This window comes from Pleurodeles waltl, chromosome 12, assembly GCF_031143425.1.
Source record: "Pleurodeles waltl isolate 20211129_DDA chromosome 12, aPleWal1.hap1.20221129, whole genome shotgun sequence".
NCBI classification, from domain to species: Eukaryota; Metazoa; Chordata; class Amphibia; order Caudata; family Salamandridae; genus Pleurodeles; species Pleurodeles waltl.
This window is the reverse complement of record NC_090451.1, coordinates 599,071,905-599,097,714: the sequence shown is the minus strand read 5'-3', so window position 1 is coordinate 599,097,714 and position 25,810 is coordinate 599,071,905. Positions and strand designations below refer to the sequence as shown.

At 43.2% G+C, this 25,810-nt stretch overlaps 1 protein-coding gene across 2 annotated transcripts in view; it reads right to left on the bottom strand.

Annotated features, from left to right (window-relative positions):
- Window positions 1-25,810, bottom strand: part of NR1I3 (nuclear receptor subfamily 1 group I member 3) — a 493,273-nt gene that overhangs the window by 229,329 nt on the left and 238,134 nt on the right. For both annotated transcript variants that reach the window (XM_069217814.1, XM_069217815.1), the window contains exon 4: window positions 15,511-15,701. In XM_069217814.1, the coding sequence (XP_069073915.1) occupies window positions 15,511-15,701 (191 nt within the window). The remainder of the gene's footprint in view (window positions 1-15,510; window positions 15,702-25,810) is intronic.

The following is a 25,810-nucleotide window of genomic DNA, read 5'->3' as shown; positions in this document are numbered from 1 at the left end:
ACACACAGTATAGCTGTATCCTAAGGCAGGTGTTTCATGCAGTGCTGGGTCCTTTTCACAGGTATCCAATGTATTTCTATCATGCTATTCCTTTGACTGCTCCTCTCAATCCATTTATGAAGTTGGTCTAGCTCCTAGTGTCCCAGGGCCCTGTTGTAAGTAGGGCGGTACTTGCCATACCGCAGGCACAGGGCGAATGAATGCTAACCGTGCTGCCTTTTTCACTATCTGCATTAACTCCCACTTTCTTGTTTTGTTTTGCTGTGAATGTAGCTGGCACATAACAGCAAGGGTGCTGAGGCGGACTCTTCATTAGTCATCGAGCCTAGGCAGTTTATGCAGAATCTCAGAGCTCTTCGCACGTTTGTGCGTTTCCCTTCATTAACGCGCCACCCCTCGCAATAGTGACATGGCGCTGGTCCCCCTCCCTTTAATTTAACGTGGAGTTCTCCCAGCCTGCTCCTCCAATATGGCCTGGTATTGCCGAGGCCTCCTACCACCAAACACCACTTACCCCCCTCCTCGTAAACTTGAATTAAAAACCTTAGATGCACTTCACTTTGGGATTAGGAGTCGTAAACCCCCGGCCGTATTTTATTCGCAAAATATTGTTAATCATAATCTTAAATTAAATGCAGTAGCCACAATCCTGTTCACAAAGTATTTACAGAGTTCAAGGGATGCCTAACCTTAACAGAGTACGATAATACATCCACATTCCTATCATTGACTAAAACCATTCTTTCCTGCGTACCCAATGTTGGTGGCTGTGAAGGAGATCATGACTGTTTTCCCATACCCTAAACCCTACCCCTCCTTACGCTACAAATCCCAGGGGTAGGATCTCCATCAGGGTGCCTGGGGCAAGGTGGAACATATGGACCACTTGCTAGATGGCTGCTAAAACATTGAGTTCTCACTTCATGTCTGATGAAATAGTGAGGTACACAGGGAAGTTGACATAACTTGTCTTATACAAATAAATGAATACAACTATGCTGTAGGACAGCTAGTTATAACTTAGGAAGAGAGTAGGCTAAATGATTACAGATGTGTGATGGAATGAGAATGGGATGTATCTAACCTTTACCCTAACCTTAATGTAACCATTACTTGCAGTTTCTAATATTTGTAATCATTGTTATTCACATTCTGTATAGGCAAATAGTGTATAATATATAATCATAAAGTACAACAAATAAATATCTGTGTAGTGCTGGGTGGGATGGGTTAGTGCTCTATTGTAATATCTGCAGATAAGGAGTTCTCTGACAGGTTTAGCCTACTCAGAAGACTCTTGCCATTGTAAGCATAACTCAGTGGAGATGTGCAAGTGACACATTTCCTTCTCTTTTTTGGGGGCTTAAAAAATCTACTGGCAGTGACCCAAATAACTTTGGGCTAATACAACATATCAGAAAATCATGTTTCAACTGCCTGGCATTATTAGATAGATAGACAGATAGATGGCTTCTATGAATAGAACAGCTGCAAAACACACTTATCCTTTACGAGATTCTAAAGTTTTGGCTGATCCAGCAGTAGCTATTCCATATTTTATTTAGGCACTTGTTCTCAGATATGTAGCTAGTACGACGGATGAACGGACAGATAAACTGATGGACGAATGGAAGAGTGGTTATATGGGTGGATGGAGCAATGAATAACTGAATGACTATACCACATGGATTGGGCCAAACATTTGAACTTTATAATGTGTTCAGTCGGGACCTTGACAAAAAAACATGGTATTTGTTACAACTTCATTTTATTCTCAGGAAGAAAGTGGATGACTCTGTTATAACTTTTCATTTTGCCCTTTAGATGAAATTGTGGATTTTGCAAAAATCTTAATTCAGGTCTGCAACACTAGTCAGTTTCTTAGTGCCTCAATGTGGACCCTGGATCCAAGGCATGGATTATGTAAGGATTTTTGTGTGTACAAGTTAAAGATTGTGTAAAAATAGATATGTCTTCCATACTAAAGTCAAAACTGAAATCAACTTGTCCTGGACACATCTACATTCCTAAACACCCACCCAGACTTTGACATTAGAGTGACTCCAGCTAAGCAATGTATTTGTTGGAATTTACTGAAATAAGGTCTGATTCGTTTTTGTTATGAAGGTGAGGTAATGCAGTATTCTACCTGACTTATGCTTAATGCACCCTGTTGATATTTGGGGTGATAAGAGGGCAGCTATGGACTGCTGTTAAATGACTTAAATATGGTGGCTTTATCCCAACATGCAGTATTCTTTCTTTGGTCATCTCGAGTTTTTGTTTTCAGGTAAAGGTGTCAGATGGGAGAAATGCTGGCTTGAAGGAAATAAGGTTTCAATGATTCTCAAAAAAGATCCTACTATATGTAAATGCCATTTGAAAGAATGGTAACATACATTACAGAAAAAAATATCTCTGTCCTATATCTCCATATTAATGCTACTGCAACTTTAAGCACAGATACAGTGCAGACGCCGTCCACATTTGACAATCTAAGATTCTTACACATCGCTGTTTAGAATTGTCGAAAATATCTCTATGCCTAGATTATTGCCTGCTAAATTTGGTGATAAGAGGGCGGCCGGGGCAACGCTGCTAGAAGGTGAACTGAATCCATAGTCAGATCACAAATACATAATTAAGAAACCTTTGACAGTTCCAAATACAGAGATACAACAAAGAACAAGATATATGCTATGGTTAAAAAGCAGCAAGATTGTTGGATACATCAGTTTATGGAACCTAAACAACCTTAGCTACACGGGCTATTTATGACCCACTTCCCACAAGCCATCATCATCCATACACAGATCTGGAGTTGTGGGATACTGATGCTGCAATGTATCCCTGGAGAGTAATAGTCATTTCACAACAGCATTGTGGGCGAGTGAATTAAATACAGATGACACAGCAGTATCAGCTCACTTGCCATCCTTCCCACCCTGCTGGCAGCAAGAATTGTTCCACTATCACCTTAACCATTAAATATCAGAAGATGAAGGAGTCACTCTTCCCTGCATCTTGCCATTAAATGAATGCAGGATATTCTTGTAAATCTTGTTGTTTGCAAGTTTATGTCACATACTGAAGAATATAGTAGTCAAACGTTTTCTAACCCATGTCATTATTTCTGCCATCAACAATTTGGATGCATTAACTTCTCGGAAATAGACAGAGTCATGAACAATACCTATGTCAAGTATTTGGTTATAAGTCACCTCAATAATATCAAACTTGAAAATGGCTTACATGTATGAATAATCTAGTTCAGGTTTAATTGGCCATTCAGTGTTATCAATGAGTTGTGTTAATTTCAATAGTGGATATGGAACGTTTATTGCAATAGACATTACAACACAAGCCTTTACAATGCAGGTACGTACAACATAGGCCCTTTTTACGCTTCTTTTGCAATGTACGTCTTTAACAACGCTGGAAAGAATTTTTTTAATGACAATTTTAATGTAATTTAAAAAGAAGGGAGATTTTAAGGGTTAAGAGGTGTGGCATCAAGGGGCAATGGTACATGGAGGTAACGAGGCAATGTGTTTTTATGGTTCAGTTATGGATAGGGGTATGAGAAGAAAGGCTTTTTGGGGTTCAGAAGCAGGTACAGTTAAAGGTAGATCTTGTATTAGCATATTAAAACAGACCTATTGGCTTTTGTAATGCTTGATATGTAGGAGAAAGCCAACTTCCGTATGGGACTGAAAATATGAAACACTACTTTTAGAGCACCCCAAACAACTAACTGTGAAAAGAACACGAGAGCAGTTGTTACCTTTTTAAATGATAACTTGCATGTATAACCAAAGAAATTGCAGTCGTAGAACTAATATCCACTTGATGAATTATTATTAAATATACTGTGGACAGAAAGTGCCATCAGGCGACAGTGTCATTACCTCCCGTCCCTCCCTCGCCTTCCTTTTAAACCAATGAGGCCTCCCGCCTCCCCCCTAGACCCTCCCTTCCCCTTTCAAAACCCCCCCCACACCCTTAACTCCTCCTGTTTCTTTTGTCTAGCCCACGCTAGACGTTTTTCTTTCCCTTACCTGCACGGCGGGCCTGGAGGTCTTCGTTGGAGGCACTCCTCGGGGTGCGGAGCTCCGCGAGGAGTGCAGCGGCTGATTGCGTTTGAAAGCGAGCAGCCGGGCTGCTCAGAACTACGCGGAAGGAGGGCCGGCTGACGGGGTCGACCGGCCCTTTGTGGCTGGGGCTTTGTTTCCGGGTTACCGCGCTGCTGAGCAGCGAGGAACTGCGGGATGGAGACTTTTGGGCTGAGATTCCACGAATCGACGGGTAGGACGGGCGTTTTGCCCGCAGTTTTATGGTTTGGCCAGAAATGTTTGACCTTTTTGGGGATTGGTTTATTTCTAGGGGGGAGGTCCTTGTCACTATATATGAGCAGTGATTTGGGATGTAAGGCAGTGTTGTTTGGATATTGTCATGCCGAAGGTTCAGGCAAAGAGGCATAGGATTGTCTCATCTTCCTCTTCGGAAAAGGAGGGTGCTGCTAGTGTTTCCAATCCTGGGGGCTCACAGTTACAGGATAGGGGCACTCCCCTCATGTCCAGGAAGGAGGTGCAGGAGATGATTGAAGTGGCTGTTACCAGGGCTCTTCAAGCAGGGGTGACCAGGACTGGTCACTCTAAGATTTCTCATTCATCGGCTGCTACAAGGAAGTCCTCGTCAGACAGTGAGGGTGATGAGGCCCCGTCTACGTCATCTGAGGGAAAATATGTATCCAGAGAGGAAATGTGGGAGGTGATGGCACATGTTCGGGACAATTTGGGTTTCCCGGTGTTTCATCCTTCAAGCTCGGATTCTCACTTATTTCCTCAATATCAGACCCCTTCCAAGTTTACCATGCCTTTTCAGGGACCTGTGAAGGATATGGTGTTTCGTGAATAGAAAGATGTGGATAAAGCTCAGGTTCCACGATTCCTGCAGAAACTGTATTTACTTGAGGGTGAGGAGGTATTACCTCCTTCGGTCCGCCTGGATTCTATTTTAGCTACCCTGATTGGCAAAACGGCAGTAAATCCGGAGGATTGTGTGCCTACGGATGCCATGGATCGCAAAGTGGATTCAGGTCTTAAAAGGGCATTTGCCGGTGAGAATCTGGCGCTAAGGGCAGGTATTTATTCTGCTTATGCGGCCCAATCGTTGGTGCAAGACTTTGATAAGCTGGCGGTGGCTGTTCAGGAAGGTGCTGAATGTTCAGAGCTCCTGGCTGTTATGGAACAACAGGCCAGATTGTTGGCGGATGTTTCTTCGGATGTGGTCCGTACTTCGGCGCTGGCCTCTGGGGCTTTGATTGGGGCTCGTAGGTCCCTCTGGCTGCGTTCCTGGAAGGCTGACGCAGGGGAGAAGGCGGCCTTGCTGAGACTGCCGTTTGAAGGTCGTAACTTGTTTGGAGAGCAATTGCCATCCATGCTTTCCAAGGAAACATGCCTTACCTTATAAAGGGGGTTCTACTTCTAGTAAAGGGTGGAAGAAGCATTCCCGATCTTCTCCGAATAGGGAGGCCAAATCCTTTTCATTTAGGAAACGGCATTTTCAGCCGCGTTTTTCTCCTAAGAAGGCTGCTCCTGCGAACCGAGGTGGTTTTAAGAAGGGGTCCTGACAATCACTGTGGGCCTGGCATAGGGCCGGTTGGGGGAAGGCTGAGTCACTTTCTTTCAGCTTGGGAGGAGAGTATCAACGATCGTTGGGTGCTAGACATTGTGGCCAATGGTTATGTCATCGATTTTGTGAGGGTTCCTCCAGATTCAGGGGTGCGTCCCACCCCTCTGCCTTCAGGGGGGTCCAGGAGAAGGGCATTATTGGACGGAGTAAGGGACTTGTTGGTCAAGGGGGCCATTTCCCGCGTTCCACTGGAAGAAAGGGGTCGGGGAACTTATTCGGTCCTGTTTCTTGTGCAGAAAGTTTCAGGGGGTTTTCGACCTGTGCTCAATCTGAAGGAGGTGAACACTTGGATCAGGACGGTGCATTTCCGCATGCTGTCTATTCAGACTATCTTTCCATTGGTCAGGCAAGGGGACTTTCTTGTGTCGCTGGACCTGCAGGATGCTTACCTGCACGTGCCTGTGGCAAGATCTTCTCAGAGGTTCCTGAGGTTTGCCGTGGATCAAGAACACTACCAGTTTTGCGTTCTTCCTTTCGGTCTGAAATCTTCTCCTCGAATTTTCACAAAGGTGCTGGCCCCCCTGGTGGCTTTGCTACATTCAGAGGGGGTGTTTATTCATCCATATCTGGACAACATTTTGATTCATGCCCAGTCGCGGGTCCTGTTGCAGAGACAGGTGGACCAAGTTCTGGGGGTCCTGCAAAACCACAGGTTTTTAATCAATTGGGAAAAATCAGATTTAGTTCCGTCCCAGGATCTGGTTTTTCTGGGGGCTCGGTTTCAGACTCTTCTAGGCTTGGTGTCGGTATCAGAGAAGAGGTTGGGTGTACTCCAGGCCTTGGTCAAGAAGGTTGTATTACTGACTGCGCCACAAGCTCTTCTTTGGTTGAGGCTGCAGGGTCATTTGGCATCTGTGATATTTCTGGTTCCTTGGGCGCGTTTCCATCTCCTGTGCTTGATGACGTGGTTCTTGAAAAGGTGGACTCCGGGGTCCGGTTCTCTGAAGGACAGGGTTCCGGGGTCCATATTGATTCGCAGGGAGTTGCAATGGTGGTTGGATGCAGATCATCTTCGGGTAGGGGTGTCTTTGTCTCCTCTGAGGCCCGTGGTGGTGACTACGGATGCCAGCCTCTCCGGTTGGGGTGCGTGGATAGGGTCGGCTCAGGTTCAGGGGTTTTGGTCCCCTCGGGAGGCGAGTCGGTCATTGAATTGGCGCGAATTAAGAGCGGTCTTTCTGGCTCTGGTCCATTTCCAGGGGTCCCTAAGGGGGACGGCGGTTCTTATTCGGACGGACAACTTAGTGGCCAAAGCTTATGTCAACCGGCAAGGAGGGACCAGGTCAAGGGCTCTGTTCAGTCTAGCCAGGGAGATTTTTGTGTGGGCTCAGGAGTGGGTTCCTTCTCTCAGGGCTACGTACATTCGGGGGGTGGTCAATGTTCGGGCGGATCTTCTGAGCAGGGTGATTCCTTCGTCTCAACTTTTCTCCCTCCGGAAGTCTATGTTTCTGCATCTGGTTCGGCTTTGGAGGCTTCCAGTGTTGGATGTGTTTGCGTCCGCAGAAAATGCGAAGTTGGATCGCTTCTGCTCCCGGTTTCGGTGTCCCCAGGCCTGGGAGGTGGACGGGATGTCATGTCCTTGGCCGAGGGGTCTGTTGTATGCATTCCCTCCGTTTCAACTTCTCAGGGCTTTTCTGTTGAGGGTGAGGGATCTGGGCTCCAGGGTTATCCTGATTGCACCTCTTTGGCCGCGAGCAAATTGGTTCCCGTTGTTAAGGATGATGGCAGAAGGGAGGATGTGGCCTCTGCCTCTTTGTCCATCCGCCCTGGAGTTTCCCTGCCTCTCAGTGGTGTCGTTGAGGAGGTTGCACTTGACGGCCTGGAAGTTGAACGACGGGGCTTGACGGGTCTGGGGGTACCTGTAGCGTTGAGTTCTACATTACTGGCTTCCAGGCGGCGTTCCACTTTACTTTCTTATGGTAGACAGTGGCGGGTTTTTTCTTCTTGGTGTTTGAATCATGAGTTGGATCCTACCTGCGCGTCTATCTTTGAAGTGATGCAGTTCCTGCAGGACGGCGCTCAGTTGGGTTTGTCGGTTGCATCTCTAAGGGTACAGTGGGTGGCGATTCAGGCATTCAGAGGTCCGTGGCGTAATCTTCAGGATGAAGGGCACCTGATGCCTAGATTTTTTCAAGGGCTGGTTAATTTGTTTCCTCGCCCAGTACGTTCCTTTCCTTCCTGGGATCTTTCTTTGGTTTTGGATGCTTTGACGGAGGCCCCATTTGAGCCATTGGGGGACTGTGATTTACGCCATCTGTCTTTGAAGACGTTCTTTTTGGTAGCCATTACTTCGGCTCGTCGGTTAGGGGAATTGGGGGCATTGGCCTGTTCCTTTCCTTTTTGTAAGGTTTTTCCCGATCGGGTAGTTCTGGTTCCGGTTCCTTCCTTTATCCCGAAGATCAATTCTTCATTCCATTCCCGTCAGGAGGTTATCCTTCCTTCATTTTGTCCGGATCCCTCCTCAAGGGAGGAGGTCCGTTTGCATTCGTTGGATGTACGCAGGGCTTTATTGGAGTACCTGCGGGTGGTGGCTTCTTTTCGGAAAGGGGATTCGCATTTTGTTAATTTCGGTCCGGCACGTAAAGGTGAGAAACCTTCCACGGCTTCCTTGAGTCAGTGGGTGAAATCTTTGATTCTGTTGGCCTATTCCTTGAAAGGGGTGGTTCCTCCTCAAGGGATTCAGGGTTGGTCTACCAGTGGGATGGCGGCTACAGTGGCAGAACTACAAGGGACCTCCGTGGTGGAAATTTGCAGGGCCGCCACTTGGGCTTCACCTTTGACGTTTGTGCGTCATTATAGGCTGTCGGACTTGGGTAGTTTGGAGTCGGTATTAGGTCACCGAGTCTTATCCTCTATGAGGTAATAGGGGTAGGGTGTTTTGGTGTCCTTGAGTCAGGATATGAATAAAGGTTCTTGCAACTCAGTGTCCGTCTCCTGTGTTTTTCTTGCTATGTCTCATTGGTTTAAAAGGAAGGCGAGGGAGGGACGGGAGGTAATGCTTCCATTTTCTTGCGATAATGGCATTACTCCTAGTCCTACTCCCTCGCCTTCCTTTTCCGTTCCCTCCCGCCCTCCCGGTACGGACTGTCCGAGTTGCTGCTTGGGCTTGGTTTTTGTACAGGAGGAGTTCAGGGTGGGGGGGGTTTTTGAAAGGGGAAGGGAGGGTCTAGGGGGGAGGCAGGAGGCCTCATTGGTTTAAAAGGAAGGCGAGGGAGTAGGACTAGGAGTAATGCCATTATCGCAAGAAAATGGAAGCAATGTTCTTGTCTGGTATAAGTATATGTCATTTATAAAAAGACCAAGGCTATGGAGATGATACAACCCCTGTATGCCTTATAGCTAAAGGCCTCATCATAAATTGACAATACTGGGGGCCTTGGTAAGTCGGGTGTAAAGATACTCCTGTTACCAGCCCCAGTATATTTAAATGTCCACTTGTAAAGAGGACCTATGTGTCTAAAATAACGTAATATATTGTAGGCTTTCACCATCCATTAAATGGCTTGCATAATAATGATTAGGAGCACTTTCAAGTAAAATATTCCAGTCAGTCAATTACTCCAGTGGGACAGCACCCTCCAACATTTTTATTTCGGTGCACACTTGCAGGCGAATACTGAGGAGTTCAGATCCTCCAAAAACATAGTTAGCTGCTTTGTAGAAAACAGTTTTTGCACGTAGGTATAATTAGTGTTGTTCTACATCAAATACATATATAAAATGCAGTTTCCAATAGTTAGTCATAGATTTTAGAATAGATACCTCCCGTCACACGCACAGGGATGTACATGTATTGCTAGCGAGGTGAGGTGAATTGGGAGTCTTCTCATTGTTGCTGTCAAACTCCGAAGATATCGGGGGAAACTTGTCTTTGATAGTCTGTTGCACGCCAAGACAGTAGCAATTACTGAATACCTGTGCCAACTGTGACGTTGTCTGACTGATGGGTGTTTTCTTATTCATGCGCTGGATGCGCTAATACTATGTGTTGCAATGAAAGATGTGTCACAGATGTTTTGCTGTGCTGTTAGTAACAGGAATGGGATCACGAATGAGCTTCGGGCAACCCTTCCTCAACAACTGACTCAATGCATTAGAACTTCCCTCTACATCCAAAGAAAGCATGCAAGGACAAAACGTCTGGCCTTATAGGCAATGCAGAGAAGGAGACACGTGCACAGACACACATGCAGTCAAACCAAAACCCCATGCTGAGACATAGTGCACAATAAAACAGGTCCAGATAGCAATACACACAAAGCAACTGACTTTGAATCAAAATGCAAAAGACTAAGAATCATGAATGCACCCATGTTCATACAAAAATAGCATTAAGTATACAAAACAGTGATGGATGGAATGCTTGAATTAATCTCAGCCACTGCTAACCACGCAGGTTGTATCCTAACCCATCGTTATTTTGCACAAAATGCCACCTCAGTTTTGACCCAGCTATATGCAAATCAATCGACCCTGCTCCAAAAGGAACAGTTCAGCCTGAACTACCAACCCAGTTCATTCCTAAACCAGAACACAAGCAACCCCGGACTGGCTTAGTCCTTATTAATGGGCTCATCAGTCAGGTACAGCTTGGATCCAGTGACACAGTGTTCATGGATCCCATGTCTGGGCATACCGTTCCACTTAGCGTGACACAATAATAATACAAAACAGTGATCAATGGAATGCCTTAATTAATCTCAGCCACTGGTTATCAATCGAGCCACATCCCAAATCATTGGTATTTTACACACAATGCCACCTCAGTTTGGATGCAGCTATAGGCAAATCAGTCTTGACCATACTCTAATAGGAACAGTCCAACCCAAATTGCCAAGCCAGGCCCTCTCTGAACTAGAACACAAGCAATCGAGGACCGGTTTGGCCCTAGTTATGGGCTCATCAGCCAGGTGCTAATTGGTTCCAGTGACACAGTGTGCAAGGGACCCACGTCTGGGCATGCCTGTTCTACTTAGGGCAACACAATAAGTAAACAAAACAGTGATATATGAATTGCTTGAATTAATCTCATTCACTAGTAATCACTTGGGCCGCATGCCAATCCATTGTTATTTGGCACATCATGCCACCTCAGTTTGGACCCAGTTATATGCAAATCAGTCTTGACCCTGCTCCAATAGGAAGAGCCCAGCCCGAACTGCCAAGCCAGGCCCTTCCTGAATCAAAAACTACAAAAATAACAACTAAAAGCACTGAAGAACATACACTTGCTCTTACAAATAAACAACATGGAGCGAGGCAAAAACAGGGCAATCCACATTAATGCAGTAAATAATGACTCACATCAATAGAAAAGACATAAAAAATATTGGCACAAAGTATAATGATGCAGATACAGTAGAACACCAACTGATAATAGCAACATGTCCACATTCTGTTGTCCTCAACTGCCTGAATCAAGAGGAATATAACAAATAGTCCCTTTAATGAATAATGGCATTGGTACAAATACGGTTTTGGGAGATCAAGTCAAGCACCTATATATATATATATATATATATATATATATATATATCGTACTTTAAGCTTACCGCCGCACTGCAGGCACAGGCTCCCAACCTGTCCTGAAACCAATCAGAACGCTGCTCAGAGCAGCACTGTGATTGGCTGGAGCACCCTTGCTTGGTGCTAAAAGGCAGAGTGGGAGCCTGGGCCTGCTCTCTCCAAACAGACAACACAGTGCCGGGTTGGAGAGAGCCCTATGTGCATGTGTGTTTGGCTGGCCCAAGACAGCAGGCCAAACATGCATGCACTCTGAGGGAAGGGCTCTCCCCTCCATGACTGTCATCCCCCGTGGCCCCGCCCCTTTAAAAATAAAACGATAATAAACGTTGTTTATTATCGTTTTATTTTTAAAGGTTTGCAGCTGCTGCTGATGAGGAGAGTGACGCTTCTCTGCCATAGATTTCTTTAATGTTCATGTTTTATCACTGGAGCGTGCAGACAAAGGTAGATGGGCTTGAGTCAAAGCTCTGTTTATTTAACTATTCTAAACATTAACACATCTGTAAGGTGCCACCCAGTTTGTTTAAACAATGTTATATTGAAGAAAGCCCTTTTGAACAATGAGAATCTAATTTCTCTGTTGACTTATCAAATTTTGTATACATTTTTTGTCTGAAAATCCAAATAGAAGTTCCACCAGAGCTCATAGAGCCTTCAAAATGTGATTAACTTAAGAGCTCTGTTTGATTCATGGACACCTTCCAACCAGGCCTCCAAATAATTTACAGTTTTTACATACCAATGCGGTTCTCTATCTAGAAATGACGACTAATTTACTATGACTTACATAATTAAACTGAATATTGGTTCTATTCTTCTATTAGACCATGCTCCAGCAATAGTTTTTTTTTACACTAATTTTACTGGGAGCATCAATTTTAGATAGAATTTCAATATTTATCTTATACCTGATGCAACCTTCTGTAAATAATTCATTTCATAAAAAGTTGCTCATAAATGTTGCTGAAGATACATCTGTACAAATGACACACATATATGCTGCTTCATGACCTTTCATTTCTTAAGCTGTTAGGCAAAGAACATGTAATGGTTCATATATTCTTAGGATTAATTAAATCAAATTAATTAAATCTTTGGAATATCCATATCACACTTCAAGTTTCTCTGATACACTTGCCAATGTAAAATTTAATAAAGGTAAAAACTGAACTAAATAAACTTGCTATATAAAACACTACTAATATCCTTTTTAGAGACATAGCCAAACATTATGGTGGTCAAAACAACTCCGGTAAAATATTATAGATGTATTTGGAAACCAAGAAGGAGTACAATATAATACAATATGGATAAGAGCATTATTGCTTCAGATAAGGCTATTGCTAACATGACATTTAATACCAACATCTATATGCAGAAGGAAATCACTTCTCAAAAAAAGATCTTGTTGTGGACGAAATGTGTTGGCTACAATGAATTGAAGATGTTTTAGTGGAAAATACTTGAATAAAAGAATACATTTTAATAAGAAGCCTTGGAAGTCTGTGCTATTCACAACTTAGATTGAATTTCATTGGACTCTTTATTATGCTGTACACTTTCTAAGAGTGCTGGGTCATAAGACACTGCAGCTCTCTATGTAGTTTAGTAAATGTCAAATTTCACAGTACAATTGACTGCGTACAAGCAATGCTTATTTGATAGGAGGATGAATCATAGAAAAAGTGCTGGTTATCACAGACTTGGTAATTAATACTGTGCACTAGGAGGGAATGAACCACTATCAGCATGCGATTTTTTGTGAGCTATATCCTGTCTATATGTACTTTGTATATCCTGAAGTGAATCTTGGATGCCTGGCTCCATAAACTCTATGAAGTAGCTTCAAGCCTAAATGGTTTAGTCAAGATTGTCATCCAGATAACTATATGTTTTACACCTTTCATAATAAATACATGTGCACAGTAGAAACCATTGTTTGCAGCCCTTAAACGTACAAGAAGGGGAAGGAGAGGAACGTGAAAGCAGCAGTGGCAGATACAAATGTAGCACTTCAGAGGTTCTTCTACTCCGAAGAATGGGGGGAGTGGGTACACAACTGTATCATGATGAACTCTGGCATTTATGTGAGGCCCTAGGGGCTGGCTCAAAGGGGGGCTTCTTTGCCTCTCTCTGCTTACAAGTAAAGAGACAAAATGTTGACACTCCATATTACAAGCGCTCTACTTACCTGAAGGCTGTCCTAGGGGCTGATCCATAATTAAACAAGAAGTGCCAATTAAGACATTGGCTGCATGGGCTAACTAGTTCAAACACTGTATACATGCTATGTGACCCGAACCAACGTTTGATTGACAATCAACAAACCAACAGCAAAAGAAAGCTCACCCAAAGTTCTTTTCTGCAGGTATTATTACTATGAATATAGTATAATTATTTTTCAGATGATCTGTAGGGTAACATGACAGTAAGATAGGTCTCTAGAATAGACCTAAAAATAAAAGATCCTCCTAAGCTGTATGGACTGACTTTTTCAACAAACTTTGTGCTGGAACAAACCAGGTCCCATAATGTTCCATCTGGTATTAGGAGACCGAGAACTGTGCCACTATGGAACAGCTCCATTAATCATTACTATCACTATTGGATGTTGCTATTAACAACCAACAGTCAAGTTCAAGGCAGGCTATATCCTGATAATTGATGGACTGAAGGCACCAAATGCCTTAAAGACTTCAACAAAAGCCACGTGTAAATATAACGTCAGAATGATCAACATCCTGTCTAAATTTAGCACAATGTGAGCCCTCCCCCCTTATTTTTCAAAGTTTCCTAATCACGATTAAATAAGTCAAAACTCAAGTGAGTAAAGTTCAAATGAACGCAATCTTAAATATCACGCCAGTCTTTATAAAGTCCAATCCTATCCAGGATTTATTGGATCACATCTTAAGATTAACAGCATCCTTCATGAAAATACACTTCGAGCCAACACGTGTTTCGTCATGGGAGAATCCTTTAGTCCCCAACGACTTCTTCAGGGCTAATTTCCAATTAATTATAAGTTGCTTCAAGAGATAAGTAATGTCCTTTCTTATGAATGTACAGTACACCTAAATAGCATACATTATGTTCCTTGGTTCTTAAAGGCTCATTAATTGATAGCCGTACACTTCAAGGCTCCTAGAATTCCAAACGATCCAGGTACGGCGTTTCCATGCTTAGGAAACGCTACGTTGCGAGTGGACTTTATAAAGACTGGCGTGATATATAAGATTGCGTTCATTTGAACTTTACTCACTTGAGTTTTGACTTATTTAATCGTGATTAGGAAACTTTGAAAAATAAGGGGGGGGGGGCTCACATTGTGCTAATCATTATTGGGTTCTTTTGAACCTTCAAGGGATGGGTGTTTTTCCCTTGTGTAGGTAACCCCTAATGCTATATTTGGCCAAATAGTCTCCTGAGCGCCATTAGTCCCCTATTATCACACCCCATTTCTTTCCTGTCTAAATTTAACATCCATGTCTCTTTGGTGTTAAAACACGCCACAAGATTAACACTGCAACACAGTCCTCCTTTGTGATCCCTTAATGTAATCACATTGCATAAAAGAAGAAAGTGTCCATCGTCATTTTAAGTTCAGCACCAAGGATGGAACTCAAAACACTTTCTGCACAGTGTACTTTTATTGTTGAAATTTATTTTGGTGAATAGTCCACCTTTACATAGGGTGTTACACACAGTAATATTTATAGACACTTCCTCGGCCATGACATGCATACTACAAAACATACTGCCACCTCAGCTTTAAGTTCTGGCTGGGGATTTGGCGAGAATTTAGCCATTTTCAGCATGCTGTCTGCACTACTTGGTTTATGGGTCTTAAAATGTGCATTTTTTAATTGGGAAGTGATTTAACGTCCCTGAATGTCAGAAAATCGTTTAATAATGCTGAAAGCATTCCGTGAACTTAGCCACATTTTCTGTGAGTTGGACGGGGTGTAGGTGAATAGATATGCTTTGAGAGAGAGAGGCATATCTGTACACAGAGTCAGTGCCAGGATAACCTTGTGGGTGATAGTGTTCTTTACAAATACACATAACAGTGTATTATAGAGCATCGTTCCAAATCACTGGGAGAATTAGGCTGAGATGGACCCCATTCAAAGTAGTCTACTTTCTTGACAACTTCTTTAGGTCAGAAAACCATGAATGTAAACCCTACAAATGACGTGGGAAGACCTGCGAGGCAATACAGTGTGGTTGGCATTCCCTTTTGGACTCCACATTCAATATTTAAATGAACATACATACACCATCTCGCCTCACCTTTAGTCCGAAGATCAGAGGCATGCTGTCACTGAAGTTTTTCTTGTGGGAATGTTTCAAAATTTCAATCAACTGTTCCTGCTCCTCTGTGAGGCCATCAGGAGTTTCTTGTTCCATTCTCTGCAGGCGCTCTTGCTTCCTTTGATTTCTTAGTGCCCGGCGTATCATGAGGGACTCGTGTGACATGATCACTGATCATTCAAACAGAGAAAAAAGAAGATGCTGTAAATGGGATCTTTAGATAAAATGGTGAGAAATAATGTCTTCAGTGTTAACTTTTACTGCACAAGGGAAGGCACAGAGGCAGTGCGGCCTACATTAAACTGTCTCCTCTCTGTGACTCACTTTAAGGAACTGAAAGTCACTTGATTACAGTCACTATTTTCCAAGCAAACGTGATGATCTACAATATCTCCTTTTGCTAGTATTGATAGAATACCTTTTGGAGTAAAGTGATACTTGAATGTAGAAGAATGGGTGGTATAGCTCTAGATTACATTCATTAATCTTTTTATTCTATACATAAAGAGGTGTAGTGGCTCTCACTTTGCAGTACAGAACAGTATATTTGACACCACATATCAGCCAGAATAGGGACAGCATGCTATGGAAAGTCAAGATAGGCTATAGTGGGTGAATTAAGAGACTAGTATACGTCAGATATTCCAACCCTCATGGTGACAGACAATATTAAATTATCAGTTAAACATTCAGAAAAGGGGCATGCAAAAACGGGCAAGAGCTTTAGCTACAGTCAAGTTTAGCAAAAAGAACAACGGTACAAGCATTGATAAAGCCATTTCTTTGGATCAAGATTGGGGTTGTTTTACAACAGTAAAATTCTACATGGAATTTAATCTCTAACCAGCCTGTTCCTCCCATGGTGGGAATGACACAGCAAAAATGGCATAGTGAAAGTTAAGTGGACATGTGCATGGTATACAAATAAGATATAAGGGCATAGTACTTGAAATTCTAGTTTAATTGCCTAATGTTTGTCATCACAAATGAGTCCCCCTAACAAATAGCATTATCACTGCAACAGTGATAATCAAAGCATTACTATGAGGATTTTCATTATTCAATACGGCGAAAACTGGTAACTCTCCCCTCCTCTTGTTGCTTCGCTCTCCTTTTTATGTGTACAATTCTCTGACTAGAAAATTATCTCAGGCTCGGATGAGTTAGAAATATGAGAGGCAGTGGGGGACAGGAGATGGACAGGGAGATAAAGCAAATGTTATAGAGAGGTGAAGTAGAAGGAGAAAGGATGTAGGGATACAGAGAGATAGGTGAGGTGGGGAGAGATGATGTGGAAAGAGGGAAAGGTGAGATAATCAGGAAGAAGAATATATAGAGGAAAATAGCGGAAAGGCCACCCAAGAGAGGTGGAGAGAACGCTAATGTTTTAGATTGAGGTAGAAAATGGAGAGAGAAAGGTCTAAAGAAAGAGTTTAAGGGTTGAAAAAAATACATTTTAGATGGCAATTAGATGAAAAAGACAGAAGTGAGGTAGAGAAAGGGAGGTGAGGTTGATACACAGATAACAAGGGGGAGACTGACAAACAGTGGTGAATTTGAGTGGGAAATTTGAGATATATAAGGGGATACAGCACAATGAGATAGAGGAGGTAATGGTGGCTAGAGGAAAAAAGCAGCAGTAGAAAAAAAGGTGTGAGAAAGGAGGAAAGTAATTACGTGTGGTAGAGAGAACAAGTGTAGAAAGAGACGGGGAGGGGTGGACAGTTGAAGTTAGGAAATTAATAGTGAATTTAATTGACAGGTTACGTTTTGACAGAAAGAGGACATTGTTGCAGGGAAACATAAGATTAAAAAAGGCAAGACTTCTCTCGCAAGGAAAACACAGCTTTTCTACTGTTGCGGCAGAGTAGCTACCTCCGTACAGTAAACAGCTGGTCTCAATTTGCTGCTTCACAGGCAGCCACTTATATAGCAAAATTAACATTGCTTGTTACAAAAGATCAAATAGTACGTTACTTAGCAGTTACATGTCTGTTGTAAAACATTCCATCACCATTGTCCCTAAACTTTTATCCTATTTCTTACACATTCTTTATTGCAGTTCTAACAATGCTTAACAAGCTAATTATTCACTACTCTTGAATGCATGTGTATTTGCGTGTGTGTTTCATGATTCTACTCCCAAGACGTCTTATCAGATTTTGTATATCCTTGGCTAATTCAACCTTCTGGTCCCATTCTTCAATCATGTTTTTAATTTGCTGGGGCAACAGAATATGTGCGTGTGTGCTAAAGACTATAAATTCCTTCAAGCTTGCAAACACTGGTTTTCCTTTAACTAAGACCTTGCTGGTCAGGCATTCTATTTTCAAGGAACTCTTCACCTCTCTGGCATCAGCACAAATTTTAGGCCTACACTGCTCTTTCACACATATAATTGTGTATCTTTTTCCACTGATTTCTGATTTAGCGTAATTTCTTCACATTTTATTTCCTCTCCAACATTCCCCCCTCTAGTTCATGTTTCAACTACTGGGTCTAAACCTTGGTCTGCTCTTGGCACTAGGCGATATATATTGCCCTCAGCATCTCCTACTCCTGTTGGTGTCCTAACTGGAAACATCCCCCCTGTCTCTTTGTACCAGTCTTTCTACAACATGCTAACATTAATTTAATATCAAATCATATCAATAACATGGCCACAGGAGCTGGCAACAAGACTCCCAACAGTCCTGACATACAGGATGGTAGCAAAGAAAACCATTCACTAATCCAATTATCTGGGGCACCTCCTTCACCTATCATTTTCTTTTGTAGTTTATGCAAAGTTTGTATGGCCTCTGTCAAAGTTCCACTGTCCACATCATTTGCTGGGACATAAGTAAAATAAGTACTCCCATTCTTTGCACTTACCCTTACTTCCATGGCGGTCATAAGGTCAAGTACACAACGGTCTTGCATTATTATCACTCTCATAGTTTGCAGCTCTTCCTTTATGATATTAAATCCTGCTTTCATAGAATTTATAGTCTTCATAACTTTCCATTGAGTTATCCGTAGCCATCGATCAGTTGCCTTCGCCTGAACAAATGGCAGAATACTTCCAAAGAACAACTGTGCATCATTAAACAACTGGTACTCTTGGGGAACATCATTTCAAGTGGTAGTGCCATAGTACTCTGCAGTCCTTCTCCTTCAGTGATAATTTAACAAAGTTATTGGACGGCTCATGGGGTGTTCACGAAGCATTGATAAATTAACGCCAGGATTTACTGAAACAGTGGCATGCAAAGTGACCATGGTACATAGGCCATTCCCATTTGGTGTCAGCTGAGCCAATAATAATCCATGAGGCTGAAGGTGCCCCCCTGCATGTAGGTGTGATCTATTGTGGCAAGGCAGTTGATAATCCCGCCTACATTAACGGTGCGGTTTCCTTTGAAACATAAAGGAACAGACCTTAATCTCATAACTGTCTGAAGACTTACTGTACTATCTATCCAAGTGTAACACGCAACATTGTTGATCCAAATACTCATGCACTTTCCTACTGGATCCTGACTAACATCAGTTCTGTAACAAAGCCATGGCCCTGCAAGAAAATTCAATATCAGGATGCCATTATTCATGAACATAAAATGATCCAGTAACTCTAAATCCTGGCCTAAAAACACAATCTGGTGGTAAAGGATTTACTAAATAACTACTACACTCAGTGGGCGGCGTGCTACTCCTAAAAACCCTAAGACCATTTGTATTCATTCTGTAGTGCCAGGATGACCTGTTTTCTTCATTTGTGCTTTTTCATCCTTTATGTCATGTCTGTCTTTAAGGATGCAAAAAAACCTCTGTTGAAAAGTCATATTTTATGGCATTAACTAAAAACTGTACTACCTTAACGTGTTTGCTACCTTCGGGCCTTAATCCTACACAGGTAGACATGTAAAAGACAGAGCTGTGCTGGGGGTACTTCCTTAGTTGACTGTAACCTCTCTGATCCTGTAGCATGAGGAATTACAGAGCAAACTAAACATGATTTATTAGTACTTTCTCAACCTTTATCTAATATGTGCTAGAAAAATAAAACACAAATACATAACTTTGCTGGTTCAAATAATTGTCCAAAGGCAGAGGTGGAGGGGGTATTTTTACTGTCGCAATCTTCTTCCCCCCTCTTGTTCCATTTATGCCGTTGGTGGTTTTTGGCACGGTGCAGGGCTCAATCAAATGTCCGATAAATTAATCCAAGGCTTCCTGCCATCTACCTTGAGGTAGACATCATTACACTGAAAGGTCCATCTAACCTTGTCTCTCTCCATTTCCAGACAAAATGTCTTACAAAAACTATATCACCTATGTGCAAAACTGTGAGGTTGACCTCAGAATTCAGGATTCTCTTGTGCCTTGGTTACCTGTTTAGAAATTAACTTTGCGACTTTGGTTAATTGAGAGAGATAAACATGCATTTCATCAATCAAGATTGCAGCTTTACTTTCTCCCTGTACCTTACTTCTGGTGGCAGGTATCTGAATATTCATAGGTCTCCCTGTCACTATTTGATGAGGTGTCAGGTGATGATCAGAACTAGGAGTGTCCCTAAGAGAGAAGAGTGCCAATGGTAAGCAATACAACCACTTCTTATTTAAGGTGGTGCATAGCTTGCTGACCTTATTTTTCAGCAGGCCATTAAGGCACTCAACAATGCCACTGCTCTGGGGATGAGGAACAGAAGACAGTTTATGTTTTATCCTTAGCATTCTTGTGAGATGTGCAAAGATTGCATTCTTAAAAGTATGTGCCATTGGCATATCTTATACCTTTCAGAATTCCCCAGTAGGGAATCACCTCACAAATCTGAAAAGTAGCAGCTGAATTAGCATCACAATGGATGCACGGTCCTGCTTCAATCACACAGTCGTGTAGGTTAAACTACAAATATGAGATACCGATAATTATTGCCCCTTTCTTACATGTCCACAAAGTCAAGATGGAGCGCTTAAAAAGAACCTTGTGGTCGTGGAATGGTAGAATTTATCATCTTCAATGTGGGATTTATAATGAATTGTTGACAAACGGCAGAATAATGAAAGTACATAGTAAGCATATAATGTAAGCTGAGAATAAGCCAGTCTTGTTGTATTTGCCTAGACTAATGATGTCTCGAGATGTGAGCTAGTAAATGGAATTGATCAAGAGCTATCATCAGTAAAGCCTGGGGCATTACTGATTTACCTGTAGATATCTGTCTATAAGTCATCCCCTGTCTGGGAGCATCCTCTAGTTTCCCATAACTGTTGTGGTTATGGGAAACTCATGTGGTGGAGCGGTTTCCTGCAACTCTCGAAGATATAACCTTGCTGTTTCAGCATAATGAGACATAACGTTATCAGTGGTAGGGTCAGATTCAGAATCAGATGGTGAGGCAGTTTGAGCCACCAAAATAGGGACATGTTGTGAACTTGATGATACAGGCAGGGTGTGTGCCTAACTGCATCTTTAGCTGCCCAGTCTGCTAGTACATTTCCTCGTGACAAAAGAGCCTGCCCACTTGTATGTGCCGCACACTTTGCAACTGCCTGTGGTAATGAATGTGTCTCTAGTAAAGCCTCTAAAAGATTACCTTGCATAAAAGGACTTCCGTCTGACTTGAGGAAACCTCCACTGCTCTATTTCTTAATGCTATAATGTACAGTGGTAGTTACATAAGCCAAATCTTATTGTGTTTACTTTTTCTGCTCCATGCATTAGAGCCACTATCAACTCTGCTGCTTGTGCAGAATAATGTGGTGCTAGTGTTAACTGCTCTACTATGTGGAGTATGTCTGAAGAATCATGTTGTTGTACTCTGACTACTGCTGCACCTGTGTGTCTCACTCCTGTATTCTGATCAATAGCAGAGGAACCATCAACAAAATAGAAAATACTACCTGGAATAGGATCCTCTGTTGCTTGACTAGATTAATTAGGGATATACATTGCACAGTTGCGCACATCATCCTCAGAGTCTAATATAGGGTGAGCAAAGAATGTTGCAGGGTTTACTGTATGACACTTCACAACCGTCAAAGATGGTAGTAACACTATCACCTCATATCCTGACAACAGCTGTGTAGTTAGAGTAGTCTTAGCCTTTGGAATGATGGCGAACACTGCATGTTCTGCATAGAGTGTCAAAAGTGCCCCCATAGTAATGGGGTGGCTCTTCTGCACTGCAAAAGCTGCAGTGACGAGAGCTTGCTCGCAAGGATAATGTCCTCTCATCACTGATATCAACTGTCCACGAAAATATGCAGTGGGTTTGTGCCCTACGAGATATTTCTGAGTAAAGACAGATGTCATCATTTGATCACTGCAATGACAAAAGAGATAAAACTCCTAGGCATAGTCCTCAGGAGTCCCCAAACCTGGGGCATTTGTTATCTCAGTTTTCAATTTCTGGAAAGTCTCCCTCATTTCTGGTGTCAACATTATCTTATCGTTTCTGTCTTTTGCCTGTTTAATAGAAGCTAGTAAAGGTGCTGTTAAAGTGCTGTAATCAAAAGCCCATTGTCTCACATTGTCACAGAGGCCAAGAAACTTCTGAGTTCTCTTACGTTTCTAGCTCAATCATTTGATGTGCAAATGCTGTTCTTACTTGTAGGCCAGAAGCTGGCAGTAACTGTCCTAAGTAATGGGCCTCTTTCTAACAATACTGAACTTTGTCTTTTTCTACCTTGTATCCTCTCTGTGCGAGGGTAACTAAAAGAGATATGGTATATTGTCTACAGGACTACAAACTAATATGTCTTTGACATACTGCAACAAAGTACTGTCACACTGGAAGTTTAACATATAGTTTTTCACCACTCTGTTGAGAATGCTAGGGTACTCACAATACTTTTGAGGGAAAGGAGAATACAAATACTGAGTCCTATGATAGGAAAACACTGTCAAACTATAGCTGTCTCGTTAAAGAGAGATACTAAAGTAAATATTATTGAGTTCTATAGCAGAGAGATATTTAGCATCCTGAGGAATATTCGTCAAAATAATGGAAAGGTTAGGAAAAATTGCAAATGTTGGTACTACTACATCATTCAAGGGGTGCAGGTCTCGAACCATTGTCAAGTATTACCCTTAGATTTCTTAACCGGATAAATATGAGTATTACAAGGAGACACTCCTCACTCTACCAACGTCTGTATAGTAGGGGAGCTGCCCTCTTCTGCTTCTTTAAAAAGAGGATACTATCTCACCGTAGGTAGAACAGCACTTTTCTTCAGTGTAATTCTAAATGGAGTAGCAGTACGAATAAGACCAACATCATGGGAACCCTTAGTCCACAAGTTGGCTGGTACTTGGGAAAGATCTACATCCCTGACAGAATCAAAAACTCCACTTGGCATGGGCATACTTTTTTAAAAGATTTTTTTTATTAATTTTATTATTATACAATAATAACAATATAATCAATGTCCCACATCTGAGAGGCCAGTGTTAACCGCACATAAAACAAGCAAAGCATATTTATCAGCAATATACAACCTTCTCACAATGTCTGCCAGTCAGGATTGTGGCTTCACTATTCATAATATAGTACCATCTACTGCGGGGCACTCTCAATGAGCACATTGAAATCAAGAGAACTTGATAACAACCAGCAGATACAACCCAGGAAACTAACAAAAAAGAAGGAGTGGACGAGGAAAGAGAGGAATAGAGAAAAGTGAGAGGAAGAAGGGACCAGGACAGTTCTGCCATCTGAATGGCGTCAATATTCCTACCGACCTTGTGGGATAGCATAGCGGAAAGGAGAACCTTCTAGCACAAGCTATAGGAAACGCCAAGCATCCAGTCACTGGCAAAAGTTTGATTTACCAAAAAAGCACGCAGTGGGCCCCATATGTCTTTGGGACACGAGCCCTCCGGCATGAGCTCCCAGTGTATCATAAGCTGCTCCTGGCAGTACGAAGCATCCCGCAGCCACTCACGACTCCGATGCACTGCACCACGTCCCAAGCACATCGCAACCCTGTGCTTAGCCAACAGCAACAGCAGCCCTATCAGTCTTCTGTGAGCAGTTGGGACCCCTCAACATAGCCTAAGAGGGCAAGAAGTACGTGGCAGCTCAATATCAGTCATCTCCTCAATAATGCGCAGCACCTCCATCCAATATTCACTCACTCCGGCACAACACCATGCGGTGTGTAGAAAGTTCGCATCGGGGCCCCACATCTTTCACAACGCGCATCAGCACGCAGCCCCATGCGTCTCAAGCCGCTGGGAGTATGCTTGGTGTAAAAACTTAAAATTAATGAAGAGTAGTCGATAATTAGGAGACAACTCTCTCATATGCGCGCAGCATCTGCGCCATACCTCGTCTGAGATAGCCTCACCAATGTCCGCCTCCCAGTGCACTCTCGTCCCCATCCCAGTCCCAGGCCACTCGCTCTGCATACAGGCATAAAGCTTGGTAATAAGTCTATGTGGGAACCGTGTCTGGTACAAGAGCTCCAGCGCACAACACACCAGTGGCATCGCGGGGAAGCAGGGGTAATGCGAGCATAGCATAGCACCAAATTCTGAGCACAAATAGCTGGTTCATCGCAGTATCACACCCATCACTTAACGCCACCTCAGCTGAGATGACCAGTCCATCAGAAAACCAAGAGCCCAAGGTGGCCAGGCCAGACTTGCGAAGGAACTCATGCACACGAGCATCTCCCAAAAGCTGCACGTCCGCAACATCCAAAACTGACAGCGTAGGTGCAAGCGGCTCACTCACTTTAACACGTCTCAACAGCGCGGTCCAGGCCCTCGCTGTACAAGCCGCAGTATTAATCTCACGCAACCTGGGTCCAATCGGGTTCCCCAGCACACGCAGCAGTCTATCAGGCCATATAGCGTCCACTTCAGGTGCCAGATGTGGCAAATACCGCACACGGTACAGCCAAAAATGTGCGAAATGTGCCTGCACACAGTAATAATAAAGCTCCAAATCTGGGGCCGCCAACCCACCCATCTCAAACGGAAGTGTCAATCTCTCCCACAAAGTTCTAGGCTGTCTACCGGCCCGAATTAACTTCACCAGAGCAGATCTGAGCCTTTTCAAAAAGACTCACAGTGAGAACAAGCGGTAGGTTTACAAACAGATATAGAAACTTTTGCAGAATTACCATCTTCGCTATGGCGATATGACTGGTCAGCGGCAGCGAGCGCCACATCTCCACCTTCTCTTCCAACCATGCAAGAACTCTACCGTAATTCGCTGACCAGAGCGTAGTAACATCTCGGCTCAACCAGAACCCTAAGTACCGCACCGGGCCATCAGGCAATTGAATGTATATAAAGGGAAACTGTGTCATAGCCGCAGAGAGAGGTACCACCACTGACTTAGACCAGTTGATGTTTATCCCAGAGAGCCGTCCAAAGCACACTATTTCATCTAGCAGAACATCAAGATGTCGCTGTGGGTCTCGGACATACAGAGCAACACCATCCACATACAAAGAAATTAATATTGGCCGCTGCCTGAATGCCAAACCTCTATGATTGTGATGTTGCCGCAGCCAGCGGCTCCATCGCAATTGCAAAAAGCAACGGGGACAATGGACAGCCCTGACAAGTACCTCTAGCTAACAAAAAAGGGTCAGAATTGATCCCATTCACTCTCAGCCGGGCAGGAGGTCTCGAATATAGCAGTCAAATCAGTTGTATAAATCTGGAGCTCAGCCCCACCCGAGCCAGCAGGGCGAACATGTATGGCCACGCAAGAGAGTCAAAAGCCTTGGTAGCATCTAAAAACACACCGCCACTGTGCATACATCAGGGTCGAGTGCTCCGCAAACTGCAAAGTAGGTACGGAGATTGTGCGTTGTGGAACGGCCTGGTATAAAGCGAGACTGGTCCGGCAACACCAGGGATGGGAGCAAAGGCTGCAGATGCGCAGCAATGAGCTGCGCCAGGATCTTATTATCTATATTAATTAATGAAAGAGGACGGTAGGAGTTGCAGCTGCACGGATCTTTCCCTGGCTTCAAAATAGGCACTATAAGGGCCTCATGCAGCGAGGCAGGGAGAACCCCTGCATCAAGTGCCTCAGCATAAACCTCCAGGAGGTGAGGTGCAAGGCTTTCAGCATATTCCTTAGAAAAGGACGACGTTAAGCCGTCTAGCCCAGGAGCCTTTTTACCCGGCAACCTGCGGATCACCTGGACCACTGCATCCACCGAAAAGAGGGCATCTAGGTATACCTGGTGCAAATTTTCAAGCCACAACAAACTGATATCCTTGAAATAATCAGTTGACGCAGCAGCGTCCAATCCAGAAGGCTCCGCGT